We start from the raw sequence: 17,383 nt of genomic DNA, 5'->3' as shown, positions 1-17,383 counted from the left end.
GAGCCTGGGAGCGGAAGGGACGAATGGGAAGTTGGCAACATATTTCTTTCAGTTGTATGGATTTCCAAACGTGTCTGATTGTCCTCTAATGGCATTTTATTGCATTTATTAAAAAGAACTTAAGAGCTTAAGGGCTAATGCTGAGGCCAAACAGAAGCCAGATAAAAACTTTACCCATGTGGACTTTTTTCTTTTGAAAATTCATTTAAAATTTAATTGAACGCTGGTACCAAACAAATTATAACTTCATAATTTAGATCCATTCCAGTGGAACTATTATCTAGAAGGTTGCCGAACCACTCAGTGCATTCGCCGATGGGTAGTGCGAGCGAAGCAGCATGCAGCGCTCCCGATCCGTGAACAGAGTGCGCCGCTTGAGCATTATTTCCCGCTCGAGGACGGCGCGTGCAGACACCAGATCGCCCTTGACCCGCTCGGCCTCGTCCAGCTCGTGGAGCATCGCTGAGACGCTGCTCTGGATGGTGTGCACCTCGTCGATGAGCTCCTGCTGGGCCACGTCGCGACAGCTCTCAACATTGGGGCGATAGCTACGGTTGTCCATGCGCGTCTGGGCGACCTTCATGGCAGCGTCGAAGCTGCGAACGCGGCGGCGAAGGTTGAGAATGCGGGTCTCGGTGTCGGCAAGGGTCTGCAAAATGTTGCGAAGATCGTTCTCGAAGCGCTGCACTGCCTCCTGGGTGCAATTGATGCGAGCCGTGAGAGCCTTCTCCACAATATCGGCCTGGGTGCGAATATCGCGGGCAGCGTTCATTAGGATTGAGTTGAGGGTGGCGCGCAGGGCCACCGACTTCTGGCGACACTTCTCACAGTCCTCGAGGGTCTCCATGCTGAAATGCTCCCAGTACTTCTCTGATGCCTGCTCCGGGGGCTGACGCACCGCTCCGGGTCGGAACATAATCGTTCTAGAGTTATTGTTGAGGCCCTGGTTGAGGGTATCGATCTCGTAGGCCTCCTTCTTGTCACTCCAGTCGTACTCCAGCCGCTGCCTGGCCGTGCGATTCTCAACCTGCTGTGCCTCAAAGTCCTCGAGGGTCTTTTTCAGCAGACGGCGTATCTCGGCAATCAGCGCCAGTTCGTTGACTAGCTCTTCCTCAGTCTGATCCCTCACCAACTCCGTGTCTGGACGAGAGGAGCGTTTCTCTATGCACTCCTTGGCTATCGACTCCGGAACACCGAGTATCACGAGGGATTTGCGTAGCTTTATGCGGTCCACTTCCAGCGTGGATATCTCGTCTGCCATCGCCTTGATGGCGTTCTCCAGAGTGTTCTTCCATTTACCAATCAACTGGGAACGCTGCTGCAGCTTGTCGGTAGTTTCGGTCTGGGTTTTCGTGACCAAGGCCGAGAGTCGCTGGAACTCTGTGGCGGCACTAAAGCGGTTTCTGCGGAAGAAATCATTTCACTTTAGTGTTATACAATGTGTGTTCTAGCTAATCTTCATTACTTATCGGCCTTGTCCAGTACTCCATTGACCAAAGAAATAGTTTGATAGTTCCTTGTTCGCCACTCGTTAGGACTAAAGCGTGTGATTGAGTAACGATCTACCACAGGACGTGTGCCAGTTAGGCCTGCCATGGGACTCCAATCGACCTTGCCAGTAGCCCAAGGCCCGATCGGACCCATGGGCATCAGCTGATCCTTGTGTGGCAGATCGTCACCCGCCTGCGGTAAATAGCATGGAGGATTCTGTAGATTGTCCCTATTGGGGTCCATGGCACGCTGCAAGGCATACAAAATATGTGGCTAAAGTTCAAAGTTAAGGGACAAACTCAAATACTTACTGCAAACTGAACTTCTTCCGTGAAGATGGGCTTCTGGGACTGATTGTATTGATCTGCCCGCATGTTGGCCAGCTGCTTCTGCTGTTGATCAACTCCTGCTTGGAGATCGGCCTGCAGTTTCTGGTGCTCCTGGGCTGGACCCAACACAGTCTGTTGGATGTGCTGCTGAACAGCCTCTTCAGGGTACGGTTCCAGAGCCACCTTAGCCGGGTTCGGCGCCTTCTTCAGACGATATGACGGAGGATCCGGCTGCAGTGGACAGATCAATGGAGCCGGACATGTCGCCCGCGGATTGAGGTCGATGAGTTTGGTCTGGCAATCGCCGCCTCCCTGGTGCGGCGTCTTCTCCACAGTACTCATCTTCAAATTACTTATTCAAAAACCTTCAAAAAAATAACAAGAATATTTATATTAAACCAATTTTATCTCCGTTAGGTTTTGTGTTGCTCGTGGAATTGATTCGCACTGAAAATTTCGTTTCACTTGTTTAAAGGGTATAAACATTCAACCTTCCGCTGGGTATGGCAACGGTTACTAGATTGTTTGCTGTTTCGAAGAAACTACGAGGCATAGTGACAATAACTACGGTAAATCTCTCACTTCTCTTTTCGCTCCTGCCTCGTCTCTGAAGGCATTAACGGTTGTCGATACAGTTAGGCAGGCAGAAGTGTCGATACTCCCGTCGCACAGTGGGCAATTTCAGCTTGTTTAAATAATAAGTGAATGAGAGTTAAATAAATTGTTGTACACTAAAGTACTTATACATATTTATATACAGTGCTCATAATGCTTTTCGACTTTTGCCACTTATTTTCCCCACTGTGCCGCGCCAAACACTTTAGCACTGATTGATTGTCGCAGATGAGTAACAGTTCAGAGGCGAAGAATAGCCTAAAAGAGAATTGAAGTACTAGCCCCGCGCGCCCGTATCAAGAAGTGTCAAGCGAAAATATAAATTAGCATTTGCTCATCTTTGTATTGTACATTACATATATTCTTTGGTAACCCGTTAATTTAAAAACATTTCGGAAACTATTGGCAGGTACACAAGTAATCAACATTGTTTAATGTTTAGTTAATGCGGTCGAACAGTGATCAAACCTGATCTTGCCATCATCTATTTTTTTCAGATTTTCAGATCTCTTACAAATAACAAGAATCCACTCTAACAGTAATATTTAAATAGTGTACCATTTGATGTTTATTCGAAAACTTCTCAGTCTTCAGCCTAAAATTTTAAGCTTCAATAAGCGAATGAATTAACTAGGAAGTAGCGGTCATGTTTTGAAAAAACATGATGGAAAACTCAAGAACGTTGCTGGGCTTATAGCGTAAGAGATTCAGCACATAATCCTGCATGAAGTCGGCCAGCTCGGAATTCCCTTCCAGATAGTTCATGGCATTGTCATAGTTGAGGGCCTTGAGCTCTCTGAACTTCCTCACCAGCTGAGTGTCCTGGCGCCACATTAGCTCGAGTTTGGGCAGAATCATCTCTTTTCGTTTCGGCGGTATACAAGCGGCATGCAGCAGATAGTTGTAGCCACGCCAGTAGTGCAGTGCAATGCGACCCTCGGGAGTCATGTACGTCTCGGCCACGTCCTGCAGCTCGTCGTTGAAGCACTGCTGGGTGACAATGTGCACGGTGTTCTTGTAGGTGCGATAGAAGATGCGAACCACCTTGCGCTCCTTGTGTACCACCAGATTGCAGCGCAGCACCCGGCCGTAGAGGTTCATGGTGTAGTACTCAAAGTGTCCCACGAAATTGTTGCACACCAAGTGCCGCATGAGCAGCATGATCCCTCCGTCGAGCACAAACACGTGATCCCGATCCTTGATGTCGATGCGGGCCTTGAACTTTTGCGTTTCCTCGTTGATCTTCGTCTCCCGAATCGCTGTAAGAAGGAGATCCGCATGGTTTCGCAGCTCCAGGGTCTTCTCAATCTTTGCATGATCGACGCGATCGAACTCCATGCGCTTCTCGCAGATCAACAGAAATTTGTCATCGTACTTGCCCTTCAACTGATGGCCGCACTCGACGATGCCCTTGCCCTTCTTCATCTTGCTGCTGCTGAATACCACGTACCCATCGTAGGCCTCCTCCACGTTCAGGCAGAACTTTCCAATCTGCTTGAGTTCCCGCTCAAAGAAAATCTTCAGATTCTCGTTCAGCTTGCAGTTGGTGTTCCTAAGCTTGGAGATGAATAACTGCTCCTTAAAAACTACGGCTTGCTTCACAGGCAGAAACTGTTTGGGATTGATGCCCCAGTCGCACACCTTATACTGATCATCGGAGGGCTCTATGGGCCTCAGCAGTGCCGATATAATACTCGATACACTGATCTGATCCTGGGCACTCAGCTTGTCCGTCTCCTCGCAGGCCTCGCTATAGGCACGCTTCTTGTTCGGGTCTCGAACGGTGTCCAAATCACACGGCACAAACAGCGGCGGATCCAGCACCAGTTGAGTATTATCTGTAGTTTCTTCTGTAGCTGTTTTGATAAAATGGTTAAAATTGGTTGGGAAGGAGTTATATGTATAATTAAATCTTACACATTCTTGCGATTTTTATGGAAAATTTTGCTGTTAATATTTAAAACGTAAATGTAGTCTGACTGAACGATTTCCAACTCAAAACTATAATGATTTCTTTGGATTGTGAGATTGTTTAAGTCAGCTTAGAAGTTCAGTTTAAATGTCATACTTCATACAATTGCCACTCACATCTTGCCTTTGTCCTGCTGGCCAAGAACTTGACTTGGCAATTAGTCGGACCATCAGGGAACATCCTCAAGTGCCTGTGTGTGTGTGTGTGTTTAGTAATTCTGAAGTGGGGCCCAGAGCGCAACATTGACTCAAAATTGTGCTGCAACAAGCGAAACAAATAGAAGAAGTTCTGACGTGCTCCCTTAACTAATTGCAAGGCCAACAGCTCTTCAGACAACTTAAAGAGCGACAAACAGCGTGTTCCAGAAGGGGGGAGGGAGTGGCTGCAGGGGCTGACAAGTGTAAATAATGGGCCGTGTACGTGTATGTGAATGTGTATGTGAGCCTTCGCGTGCTTTAATGGCAGAGACTGTAACCGAATGGACATCAAATAAAAGGGTCACAGGACGAAGGCGGAGAAAGGAAATGCTCATTGTTATTGGGGCGCAAACAGTGGGCCCATCGACCACTGGCAGGCTTCTCATTAAAAGGCAAAAAACGTATGAGAATATCAACAGTTGAGACGGAAGAAACACACAACAGACAACAGCAAAGCGGAGAAGCAGATAAGGCTGCACAAAGGGTGAACAATTAATAAAATGGCTCCGTCTCGGTCTTGCTGTCGGCCTCGGCCTGGGCCTACTTATGCTTCGGCAATATTAAATTTGTTATTAAGCTTGTAATTATTTGCTGAGGCGGAAATGTAGGCATCTGCTTCTGCTGCTGCTGCTGCTGCTGCTGCTGGGTCTCCTCTTTGCCTTCTCCTTAACTACGCGAATTACGCCCCATGAAAATGAAAATATAAATAAATTATGCAAAAGACAAAGACAATGCGTTTTTTCTCTCCATTCATTCGTTCATTCATTACGAGGATCCTTCGTTGTCCGCTTATTTCACAGTCAAGTAAACTTTAAAAAGGAAGCAAACACAGATCCAAGGCCCTGACCCCAGGGCGCGAACTGGCACAGGCAGAGGTGCTCCGTCACTCTGGACCTCTCATTAATTTGTTATGCATTTCTCTCTACGCGTAAATTAACTACAATTGTTTCTGTGTGTTTCGTCTGCCACTTACATTTAATCTTCTTCATCTTCATCTTCATCTCTGTCTACATTGCCGTCTCCACATGCTCTCTCCATTCATTTTGAATTCATTTCAGGCCTCGTTCATTTCCTTTGCATTTGTTTTGCATTTCTCGTCATTGTTCGCCCACGGCCCCACTGTCCTTGCCCCACAGCACACCGCACACCATACCCCATCCCACTCCATCCATTGAGTGCTAAAATAAATCAAAATGTATGTGTATGTGAGTGGGACACAGAGAAACACCAACTAAAAAAAGGAAAGCAAATCTTAAATGAAAACTGTATCCGCTGTGGCTGTGGAAAAAGCCATTGGGAATTCGTGGAGGCTGGGGCATAGGGATATAACTGTGGCTGAAGCTGAAGCTAGAGCTGGGGAGAAGAGCTGTTGGTAATCTCCAAGCCCACATGTATTGGGCTCGTGGGCTTTGGTATACCGATTGGGGGTGCGGCGGGGAGCTTAAGGGTCAGTAATAAATGTCATGATATGAAATTTATTTACGCGCTACGAAAAACCAAAGCAAAGGAATGCAATAACAACAGCACTGAGGCACCAATGACAAAGAACAAGAATCGGAGGAACAATGCCACAAAAGCAGATACACGCACAGAACGAAGACAAGCCTCAGCCAAATGGCAAAAGACAATTAAAGTGGAATGGAATGCCAGAGAAAAGAATGCCGAAGGGCCAAAGCGGATGATAGAAAACTCTGAAACATGCTGATCACATGTGGAGAAGTGCATGTAAGCCATTGTAAATTCAAGAAATTAATGTCCAAAGAGATATGCTAGCATTCCAGCAACTTTAATCAATTATTTTTTGCATGGAATCATTTAATGGCGAGGCAAAGGGCTTCAGTGAATCAATACAATGTAAGTCGCTATTATATTATACACTTTAGAAGCCCCTTCCCTATATGTATTCGTTTGGATCTCAGCAAATCCCTGAGAAGCCCTGTGGGGCATTCACTTACAACAGAAGCTAACCCTGAAACAAGAGTCGGAAAATCCCCTTAACTATGGCGCACACAAAACACACCTCCTCATGGATGCAATTATATGAGAGACACGCAACAAGAGGGCCACACAATGCGAAGCTCAGGCTGAATCTTGATAACAAAGTAAATAATACAGATTCTCGCAATTTTTGTGTAATTAACACATCCCCAGCACAAACAGCAGGCAAATGGCAGAAAAGGACACTCTGCACTCGTACACTCGTCGTATATCATATAAACTCTCATTTTGAATGAGTGCTGACTGAGAGCATGACAGGATTGCGTGCTTCTACGGAGAACTGTGGCACTGCTGCAGGCATGAAACCTAAACCAGGTGATGGGTGCGGATGGAGGATGTTGGAGGGGGTTGGCACGAGTACTCGTACAGAATGGTTTCAGGACCTTCAGTCATACATAAACACAAAAGTGTTGTCAGCTCGCATAGCATTTTTATGAGCTGTTCATGTGAGAGGACATGCAACCCCATCTCCTTGTTTTGTGCTTGTTTTGTTTTGTGTCAGGTTTAAGTGGCATCTCTCGACACATCTCTCCACCAAATTGGCATGCTTTTGCCAGGCACCGCTCATTGTCTCTTTAGGGTCTTGTAATTTGTCAGTCAGTTATGGGATAAATGAGCGTGAATTATGTAAAAAGCAATTAAAAAGGAAACCGTTACTGTTGCCCGAGCGCTCGAGTATTTGAATGCAATTGAGGTCAGCTGCGCACAATTGATCTGTGAACTGTGAACTGTGAACGAGGGCAAAAACAAAATTGCAAAAATGCACCAGAATAATTTCATTAAATCAATTGAATATTGATTGATGAATGCATTCGCCATTTGTGACATTTATATTCATGTTAGCATTCGAGCGTACAGACCCATAAATTAATTGTAATAAAAATGCCAATCACAAGTTGTCTAGAAGGCCAGACACAAAAAAACCCCTGGCAGACGCAAAGTCTTTCCCAGAATTCTTTACAAACTTTCACCCTTCGCTGCACTCCCTTCCGATAGTTCAATAGTCGTCCATTAAATGCATAAACTTTTGGCTTATAACATTGAAATTTGTTAAGCTGAAAACCAGCAATTAATTGATAAAGTTGGCAGAAGAGTGTGCGGCATGGAATGGAATGGGAATGGCTGTTCGAAAGTTTCGTAAATATGTAAATCTATTTGAAAACTTTTCGAAAAGGTTTACACATGTGGGGCACAAGTCAGATGAGTTGATTAGTTAATTAAATTGTCGCAGCTGCACAACGCCTGATGATTTGATGTTCGAAATTTTAGCAGAATATATAAAAGCGAGTAGAGAGTACAAAAAAGGCGACCAATCAATGTGAATTTGAAGCAACAATATTCCCACAACTCGAATAAAGAAGAGGCTGCCCATCCCACAACTTTCTAAAGCCTTTGTTGCCCATTTCCCTCAAAACACAAAAACTTTATTATATAAAATGCAAATTATTTTCCAATTTGATTTCATTATGCAATCTCAGTGAGCATTATCAAGTACAGAACACATTTTGCGGGTTGTTTTCCTTTCTGGCATTCTGCATTGACAAGCAAACAAAACTCTCGCAGCTCGGAAAAACTGCAGGCAACCAAAAAACTTTCGGCAAGGTGTTGTGTTGGTGCTGCTGTTGGTGGTAAGGTAACAGGTGTGGCGGGTAGACTTAAAACAGGCAACAGAATGCGGCAAGCAGCGGAGGAACAGAGTCTGTGCGAAAAGTTGATTGTTGTCTGATTTTGTTTATTTTACAATAATTTCGGCTCCTGAAAGTTTCGCCCAAAACTGTGAGCACATCCCGTCCAATATATGTACGAGTGAACCTATTTACATTGCATAATAATATTAAAAATATGCATAAGCTGCCACGTTGTTTATTGACTTTAAACTAGGTGGTTTCGAAAACAACAAGCACCCGTGTAACATTTTCATTTCTGTTTATTAATGACCAGCTGGCGGGCTAGCTTTGAGAAAACATTTCAGCTAAAATCCACAATAAAAGGAGAAGGAAATTTAGCTGGGATTTCTGACCCACTTTCCCACTATCCTGATCAGCTCATTAAGCATCAAGTTGCTTTAAAGAAACTTTAGCTAAAAAATATCACACAAAACACTAAAAAATAGAAGCAAAACTTGGCTAATTAATTAGAGCCCGAGACGGTGGCTGTCTGGTGGCAACATCATTAACGAACCCAAGCCATGGCTCACCGCACCAAATCCCCCAAAAGTCCCAATGGACCCACTGACCTACCATTTTTTGTTTACTCCGCGCGCTTAATTAGCTGACGCCTGACAGGTGGCAGAATTTATTAAAGATTATGATATGCCAGGGAAAAGCGTGAAACTGCCAAGCCACTGCGATGTAATTCCAAAGCTTAAAGTCCTTGAAAACTGCTTTAAGGAAGAGACTAATTAGCGAAAAGTTCAGCTGCCAAATGAATGAAGGAAGCAGAAACCGGTTGAATATAAAGGATTCCATACACAGAGCTTCGTCGCAGGGATGGAGCATCAGATACATGTGCAAACAGGTTTTTTGATGTGAAAAACTATAGAACTGAAGGACACGATCAGAGATCCTTATTATTATTTCGCGCTTAAATGTAAAACTTAGAGAAAAATAATTATGAAACACACAAACTCTGGAACGGTAACTGAATTCCCAAACATGAATTCAAATCCGCATGGAAATCGAATCAAAGGAGAACTCTTTGAAACTTATTTGAAAGAAGATTGTCAGCTTAAAGCAGGGACTGCATCAATGGAACCCATAACCAAAGCCCTGAACCAATTACTCAAAGGAACCACGAACCGCGGCTGCAATTTCACTCATACTCGTAAATGGTTGCCCATTCCATTCAGATCGCACTCCGCCAAAGTTGTTTAAAAAAACTGTTTGTAAAAGTGTAAAGTAAAAACAAATATATACGCGCAAGTGTGTGTGTGTGTGCGCGTATAAAAAAGCCATGAAAACTGGCGAGTGACATGTGGAAAAGTAACGGTACTGGGGTTGGGTATGAAACTGCAAGGGGGATAGATAGCTGGAAGGCAGCTGGGCGTAAACCACTCAAAGGCGTAAATAAATACGCCGCCCGCATAGGTAGGCTATGCTTTTTGTTTGCCCTGGCTGTGTATATGTTTGTGTAGGCTCACGTATGCCCCCTTTCAATGTGTGTATGTGTGTGTGTGTGTTAATTTGCCAACAAAGACACGTACAAACATGCAAACAGCATTTAAGAGATTTACTAAAAGAGAAAGCTCGCACCTGAAAGACATCTCTTCGCCACATGGATAGAGTGTGCGCCTGTGAGAGCGTGTGGATGAGAATGTTTTCAACCCATGAATGAGTGTGTGAGCGAGCGAATGCTTCGAGTGTTTACCTTGTCATTGCTATTAATTTGTACACGCTACATAATAGCTCTGTCAATATTTTCGAAACATACTCTAAAAAGGTGCCACCCGTTGGAAGTGTGGAATAGGTATAAAAAGTTTTAGAGTGCTCTCGTACAAGAGCTTGAAGGTCGCTACCGGGTGGTAAGGGTGGGCTGACGGGTTGTTTGTAATGGGATACGAGAGCAGACTCATTATGCTCACTCAAGGTTTTGCGGGTATTGTAAGAGATCAACTCAAATGGTACGGAAGAAAGAATTTTAGATGTTGTATGGGTGTTCCCTGTTTAATTGATACTCGATTACTAAGAGGCGAAGTATGAACCCAGTCGCCAATAGTTGCAATAAGATATGCAAAAATTCGCCTCATTTTCGTACATTTTCCACCGCCAGTGGAGTTTCTTCCTTAACCTTTTAAAAGAGATTTACAGCCTCGCTATTAAACAACCCTTAACTTCTAACCCATTGTCATGAAAAATGTTCCTTTTTGATAATCTGGGTTTCCCAGTTTCTCCACAAAAAGGCCCTAGCAAACACGAATGGTAGTTGTCCAAAAACCGCACCGAATTTCAATCCTCAAGCATCGTCTCGGTGCCCCCCTGTCAAGGCATATCAATCAACGTTGTGAAAAGAAGTCCATTGTGCGTTAACAAGTGGCACGTTGTCGGATTGATACACAGGACTGAAACAAGACGAAAAACCAAAGCAGCAAAGCAGAGAAAAGAAAACCAAAAGCCAAAAACCGAAAACCGAAACCGAAGTCGAGCCAACCGTGATGTACATATCTATAACTATGCCTTAGTATTGCCCAACATTTAGCTAGCTGCGTGGCTTTGTAGCTTTGTGCCGAATACGGTTCTTGGATCCACCCAGACCATGGCTGAGCCGAGGCCCTTAGCCACATCCAATGTCAGTTGCTATAGTTGCCGCCTGCAACTCAAACATCAACAGTTGCCGTTGCTGAAGCAGGAGCTGTCGGTGGAGCTGTAGCTGTAGCTGCAACCGAGGCTGTTGTCATTTTGGCGGAGTATGTCAATGACAACGTGGTCCGCACACGAGTTCGCAAGACAAAAGATTGAAGAGCTGCAGTCAGCAGCAGGGATGTTCAGGAGCTGGAGTGTGTGAGAGAGACAGGGGCACAGGACTCGTACAAGTCATCAGCCATGTTCAGGAAGTTAGTTAGGCGGTACCCAACCTACGACCTCCAAACGGTTCACAGCCGTGCACCACCCAAACCCCACCCAAGTTGAGGCTCTGCCAAAATGTCACCAGCGACAAGTTGTTCAAACAGCAAATTACATTCAGCCTTTGAGAGTGGGCCAAGCGGGGACCAGCTCCATCATCAAGGGTTCCCTTTTAAAGCAAGTTCCCTCTCTAAGCAAGTTCCCAGAATTTTATGCAATTCCCCCAGCGCTCTGGCATTTTGAATATGTTTTTCTTTTTGCTTTTTGCTTTTCCTGCTGGGGCTGCTCCTGTTGTTGCTCTGGTTGATAGTACCTCGAGACCCGCGCTCTTGAGTGTTACTTTTCGGCTCGTTGAGGCACAAAAGTGCACTCGGCTATTGAAAATCCAACAACTGATAGCAGGCGCTGCATACAAAGCAGCCCAGGGATAAAACAAGAAGGAAGGGATGGACGAATTTCATGGAGCATAGGACAAATTGGAATGCTCTTTCGTGGCAACAGAAGGAGTACTTTAACATTTCGGCACAGATTCATTGCATAATTGGAGTTAAAATTCGAGAGTTTCCAAATTGAACTTCATGGTATTCTTTTTCAACAATCCATACAAATATCTTCCATCCCTTCGCATCCAAGTTGTCAGAGTTGTACTCTTCTGACAGACTCTAAAACTGACCAAGATTATCCAGCTGCATGGTATAAAAGGAAAAGAAAAACATGGGTGCCAGAAAAGTGGGGAAAATAGAAAATGCGAGCAACACAAGAGGCGTGATAGGCACAAAAACAGCAACAGCAACAAGGCATACAGGCATAAGGCATACACTCCTCAGCCTCCTCCCTCCCTTTGGGGACCTCTTTACTTTCATATTCCGACACAAAAGTTCCTTCCTGCTCTTTAAAATATAAAGTTTTAGGAGAGTTCTCGTTTCTGTGGCAGTCCATTCACTCATTCATCATCATTTGCCAACTAATTTATTTGACTTTCGCTTTGAACTCATTAGGTTCTCTAATGCACAGAATGTCGGAAAAATCATTTTCCGTATTTGCACTCGTACCACCAAATGGGAAAGTTGAAGGAAAAGTTTTGACTCAAAATTGATTTGCATGGGGAATACATGCACGCATTTATGCACAATGGATTCATAGTTTGTACGCAAATGAGGCCGAAAATAGAAATTAAATTTTGGATGAGGGATCCGAACGCGTATGTGAATGAATATTTTTCGAAATTTAAGGTCATATTTAAGGTCAACCAAGAGAATTCTTATAAATGTTTGCTACAAGTTTGAATAATTATTTCATAGCCTAAAAATGTTCAATAATTACCCTTCGACATATGATATACAAAAGTGAACAACTTTGGAGTTATTTTAAAAATTATTATATGTACATGTCTGGAATTTATAAATTCTAAATTCCCGTAACTAAGCTACAATTCCTTATAATGCTGGTGCACAACACAGTATGTACTCAGAAAAAACACATACTCCGGTTTTATTACTGAAATTGCGTCAAACATTCCAGATAAGCATCAGTACAAAAATACACAAAAAGAGCAATAATAACATACAAAAAAAAAAGAAATCTTCCACAAATTTTTGACAGGCAATTTGCCTACACACATACTCGTTCGTGTCTGCCCCATCCTGCTTTGGGGACATTTGAAATGAGCAATTTTCACATATTTGGATGGCAGCATTTACGGCGCACATACAAACACACACACAAACACAGTGTCAGGCCAAGTTGTAGATACATTAAGTCATAAAAATAAATAGTTGGTCGCACAGACAGAGAGGAAGAGAACAAACGGAGGCAGTTACAGTCGGAAAATAGTCATGGCAACGCCTCACCCAAAAACTGGGAAGTGGAGGAGAACAAGGCCGAACAAGGCTGGGAAAAAGAGGACGAAAACACATACGCCCCGTCAAATATGAACGGGTACATATGTTTGTATGTATTTCCTTTCATAATGCTGATGATTCTGACCTGCCTCCACCCAATTCAGCCATTTTCGCCAATAAATATTCTTAATGCAAAGTGTAGAGTGCATACGGTACTAGGATATTTCTTTCGAATTTCGGGTGGCGGTGGCAGCACGCCGATTCCTTATGCGGTGGGTTGCAGGACGTGGTACCGTGCTACTGGTATCATTTCGGGTGGCGGTGGCAGCGGTGCCAGCCCTGGCAGCACGGTGGGTTGCAGGACGTTGTACGGCGCTACTAGTATCATTTCGAGTGGCGGTGGCAGCACGCCGGTTCCTTTTGCGAGTTGGAATCGTCCGCCTAACTACTTGTCGATCTTCAAGGTCATCACGCTGTGCAGCAACACTGGCAGCACGGTGGGTTGCAGGACGTAGTACGGCGCTACTAGTATAAGCTTGGGTGGCAGCAAGCTCATTCCTAATGCTTCGTCGCAAAGGCATGATCTAGAATACTGTCAAAACTTCAGGAAAACTTGCATATTTACGAGCACCTCGCTTACCTTTAGGTTTTGTCCGCACAGATTTTTGAAATTTTCTATGTGATTTTATTCAGTTTTGTCTTAACTGTTTAACGCTTTGAATGTGAGTGAAAAATTATTGGCCCATGGAAAGCCGAGAAATGGACACAAACTTGGCTTCTCAGTCAGTTATTATAGTTTTTATACATTTTATTACTTCCTTTTGTTTACGACCTTGAGTTCCCGTCTATCGATAGTTCTTGGTGATCTACTTAACCTATTGGTATCTTCACTCGATGTATCGGTGTCGTGGACAATACCTATTTACTTATTACTTATTACTTATTCAAAAGATGTAATGCCTAAAAAAACAACATTCTACAGTTTTATAATATAAAGTGTATCAGAAAAATTCTACCTAAAATAAATGCTTATTATTATTTTCTATCAAATCGAGAAAAGCTTTTCAACCATTATAAGCACTTTTAATTCCAGAATTAAAAACATTAAACATCATTAAAATGATTAAGCCAGAAAAATGAGCAGACAGAAAATGGTTTCAAAAAAAGACTTATATAAATTCCAGTTGGATCTTTTTGCTGCTTCATCAATTCATTTACGATATTAAAAACGGAAATAATAATAAAAGAAATCATAAAACAAACTTCGGCAAATCTCAGACCAATTAAAAGAAAGCACAACAAAGTTTCGCACAAAATATAAAAGAGTTGCACAACTTGCAGGAGGAGAGGGAATACAAACTTTGAAATAATCCCCGTTAAGCGAGACAAGACAATTAATAATCGCAGAAAATCGGAGGCGGAGAGTGGGTATCAGTGCAAAATGTTTTTGCTAAAATAAGAGTATAAATGGACAGGCCATGTCAAAGTCGCTGCGCTGCGTTGCCACTTGATAAATTTGAGCTCTCACTCAAGTAGGATCAAGGAGCAGAAAATGCAATAGAGGAGATCCTGGACACGTTGGCGTCTACGGCGCCAGCCCGCAATGTCAGCAGCATAACAGGATAACTGTCGAATGAATTGAAATTGTTTACTTTTAATTAAAAACAATTTGCTTCGCTGGCTTCCTTGCCACAGCATATTGAGCAGGGATGCCAGCCAGGACACCGTCATTGAAGCCGCTGCTGATGCCGACAAGAAATGAACCCCAACCGCCAGGACCAACCCTTTCCCCAACATCAACCTCAACCTCAACAAACTGAAACTGCTGCAGCACACTCCCGACTCGAGCGTGTGCGGACCTCTCTCTTCATCTCCCATCTGACTGACAATACTATCCGTCCAGCTACTGCCCTGTGACGAAAGCACCGTCCTATTTTGGTAATGAAAATCAAACTGTTCATGTGAAAGCTTCATGGTTGCCGCTTGCACTCGATATGATTGCTCATCTCACTGGCAATTTTAGACGCAGTCAGGTCAGTGATGCCTGAGCAGAAACAGAACGACTACTTTAGAGTGGAGTCAACAAAGAAAACGTGATTGACATTCGTAAGAGGAACACAAAGTCTAGGATTATCCCATTACAACCTTCACAGTTTCAGTGCTCCAGTTAATTAAACCCTATATTACGAAATTTCACGACAGAAATAACGGAAATTATTTATTGTTTCTTTTCATAATGTTTTGCTACTTTGTACAATCAATATTTCACTTCCAAGTGATTCTCTTTCTGTTTCTGTTCCCTTTAATGACGGCTTCTCATTAGAACTACAAAGCGAAAGCTTAAACCCTTTGAAAATGGTCCGAGAACAAGTTTTTCCGACCAACACAATCAGCCGGCAAAGGTGTTTAGTTGTGAAAAAAAATGTATTAAGGAAAAGATGCCCAGAAAAGTTTTCGGGCTCAAGGTGAGCAAGAGACCCATCGACAGACTTAGCCGAAAAAGTTGGCCCTAGTTTCCGGGAGGCCTACTATCGCTTTAAAGTTTCAGACTGCCTAGATAAGGTCTCCTGCTCTGGGCAAACTTTCATTTTAAAATTAATTAAGCGTTTCTTGCTCCTTTTGGGATGGTGCAGCGACACCTGCATTTGGCAAAGTTTCCAGGGATTTCGGTTCGATTCAGGCCAAGGACAATGGCAACATTTAATTGAGGCTCTCGATAATAATTGGCCACAAGCGGCTTAAGGTGTGGCAGTTTCGCCAAAGCTCATAGCACTGCTCTGTGAGTACTGTGTACTGAAAACGAACCAAAAAATGACCTCAAATATGTGTGTGTGTGCTCGTTGTCTGATGCGGCTTTAGAAACTCAGCGCTTGCCAGTGAAACTTTTCACAGACAGATGACTGCACTGAGGACAGATAAATATAATTGTATATAAAAATATAAGAAACATAGCTGTCGCTAGCGGGTTTCCCTTTGTTCGACTTAGTTTAAGCGGCTTAGAGTTCTGTCTTCTATTTGTGTCTGCGTCTCATTGATATAATTTCTGTCAACCTTCTGAGCCAATAAATAGTAATAAATATATATGAGAAAGGCCAGACAAACTGATTAAGAATTATGGGGAAAATCCGCTGCTACGGACAGTTTTCCAAAGCAAATTGATAATCCCTGTGGCCACTCGACTGCGGTTAGAGCGACACTAATTAGCACAGCTCTTTTATTACTAAACTGACCGTAAGCATAATGCGAAAACTGAGTAAAATTCTGGACGTTGATATGCAATGACTGCACCATCAAGTGGCCCATGCGACACCAAGCCAAAGCCTGTTACGCGCGGAACCTAGCAGAACGCAGCCCTCCTCCCGCCCAACCGACCGAGGGGCGCTGCCGCATGACGCGCGGCGCGATTAACCGAACCGGTCGCGAGCATGCAGGAAAGATAGATGTTAGGCTAATATTCGAGGAAAATTAGATCTAATCATAACTAGACTAAGCTAAGCAAGCAGAAATTACCAAAATCAGAGACAAGACAAAACTAAAATGAAACTAACTACGGGAGAGGTAGGCTAGTATAAGAGATTTAAGAAGAGGAAGGGAGTTAGTTGAGGATATAATGTGGTAGAGGGAATTATAATCCGAGCATAAAACCCTAAAGGGTTCGTGTGAGGCATAATTCGATCTACATAGTGGAAGGAACAAAGGAATAAAGTTTCTAGTGGGTCTAATGGGAATCGTAAAGTTTATGCGGCTCAGCAAGTCAGGGCTGTCTATATCCCCCTTGATCAAGTTGTGCATAAAAATTACACCAAGCATTTTTCTACGACTAACTAAGGATGGAAGATTTATTAAGAGAAGTCTACTACGGTAGGATGGCAGTCTCACAGTTGCATCCCAGTTGAGGCCCCGTAGGGCAAATAATAAAAAGTTTTTCTGTACTGATTCAATACGGTCCTGATGTATGTTGTACTGNCCGACCGAGGGGCGCTGCCGCATGACGCGCGGCGCGATTAACCGAACCGGTCGCGAGCATGCAGGAAAGATAGATGTTAGGCTAATATTCGAGGAAAATTAGATCTAATCATAACTAGACTAAGCTAAGCAAGCAGAAATTACCAAAATCAGAGACAAGACAAAACTAAAATGAAACTAACTACGGGAGAGGTAGGCTAGTATAAGAGATTTAAGAAGAGGAAGGGAGTTAGTTGAGGATATAATTTGGTAGAGGGAATTGTAATCCGAGCATAAAACCCTAAAGGGTTCGAGCAAGGCATAATTCGATCTACATAGTGGAAGGAGCAAAGGAATAAAGTTTCTAGTGGGTCTAATGGGAATCGTAAAGTTTATGCGGCTCAGCAAGTCAGGGCTGTCTACATCCCCCTTGATC

At 43.6% G+C, this 17,383-nt stretch overlaps 2 protein-coding genes across 2 annotated transcripts; both read right to left on the bottom strand.

Annotated features, from left to right (window-relative positions):
* Positions 1–225: 225 nt before the first annotated feature.
* Positions 226–2,296, bottom strand: LOC117584527 (tektin-1). The gene is made up of 3 exons (XM_034273476.1): positions 1,803–2,296; positions 1,466–1,740; positions 226–1,403 (listed from the first exon to the last, which is right to left on the bottom strand). Exons 1-3 carry the CDS (start codon positions 2,160–2,162, stop codon positions 281–283), a joined length of 1,758 nt encoding a protein of 585 aa, XP_034129367.1. The 5' UTR covers positions 2,163–2,296; the 3' UTR covers positions 226–280.
* A 683-nt stretch (positions 2,297–2,979) lies between these two features.
* Positions 2,980–4,420, bottom strand: LOC117584544. The gene is made up of 2 exons (XM_034273497.1): positions 4,353–4,420; positions 2,980–4,291 (listed from the first exon to the last, which is right to left on the bottom strand). The coding sequence occupies exons 1-2, from the start codon at positions 4,354–4,356 to the stop codon at positions 3,066–3,068; spliced, it is 1,230 nt and encodes a 409-aa protein (XP_034129388.1). The 5' UTR covers positions 4,357–4,420; the 3' UTR covers positions 2,980–3,065.
* Positions 4,421–17,383: the final 12,963 nt, after the last annotated feature.

This window comes from Drosophila guanche, unplaced genomic scaffold (genome assembly GCF_900245975.1).
Source record: "Drosophila guanche unplaced genomic scaffold, DGUA_6, whole genome shotgun sequence".
Classification (NCBI taxonomy): domain Eukaryota; kingdom Metazoa; phylum Arthropoda; class Insecta; order Diptera; family Drosophilidae; genus Drosophila; species Drosophila guanche.
This window is presented reverse-complemented; position numbering and strand designations above follow the sequence as displayed.

Coding starts and splice junctions, on each gene's coding strand:
- LOC117584527 (XM_034273476.1), bottom strand. CDS start 2,162: ATGAGTACTGTGGAGAAGACGCCGCACCAGGGAGGCGGCGATTGCCAG. Junction 1,741..1,802: donor CGGAAGAAGTTCAGTTTGCA/GTAAGTATTTGA, acceptor TATGCCTTGCAG/CGTGCCATGGACCCCAATAG. Junction 1,404..1,465: donor GTACTGGACAAGGCCGATAA/GTAATGAAGATT, acceptor TTTCTTCCGCAG/AAACCGCTTTAGTGCCGCCA.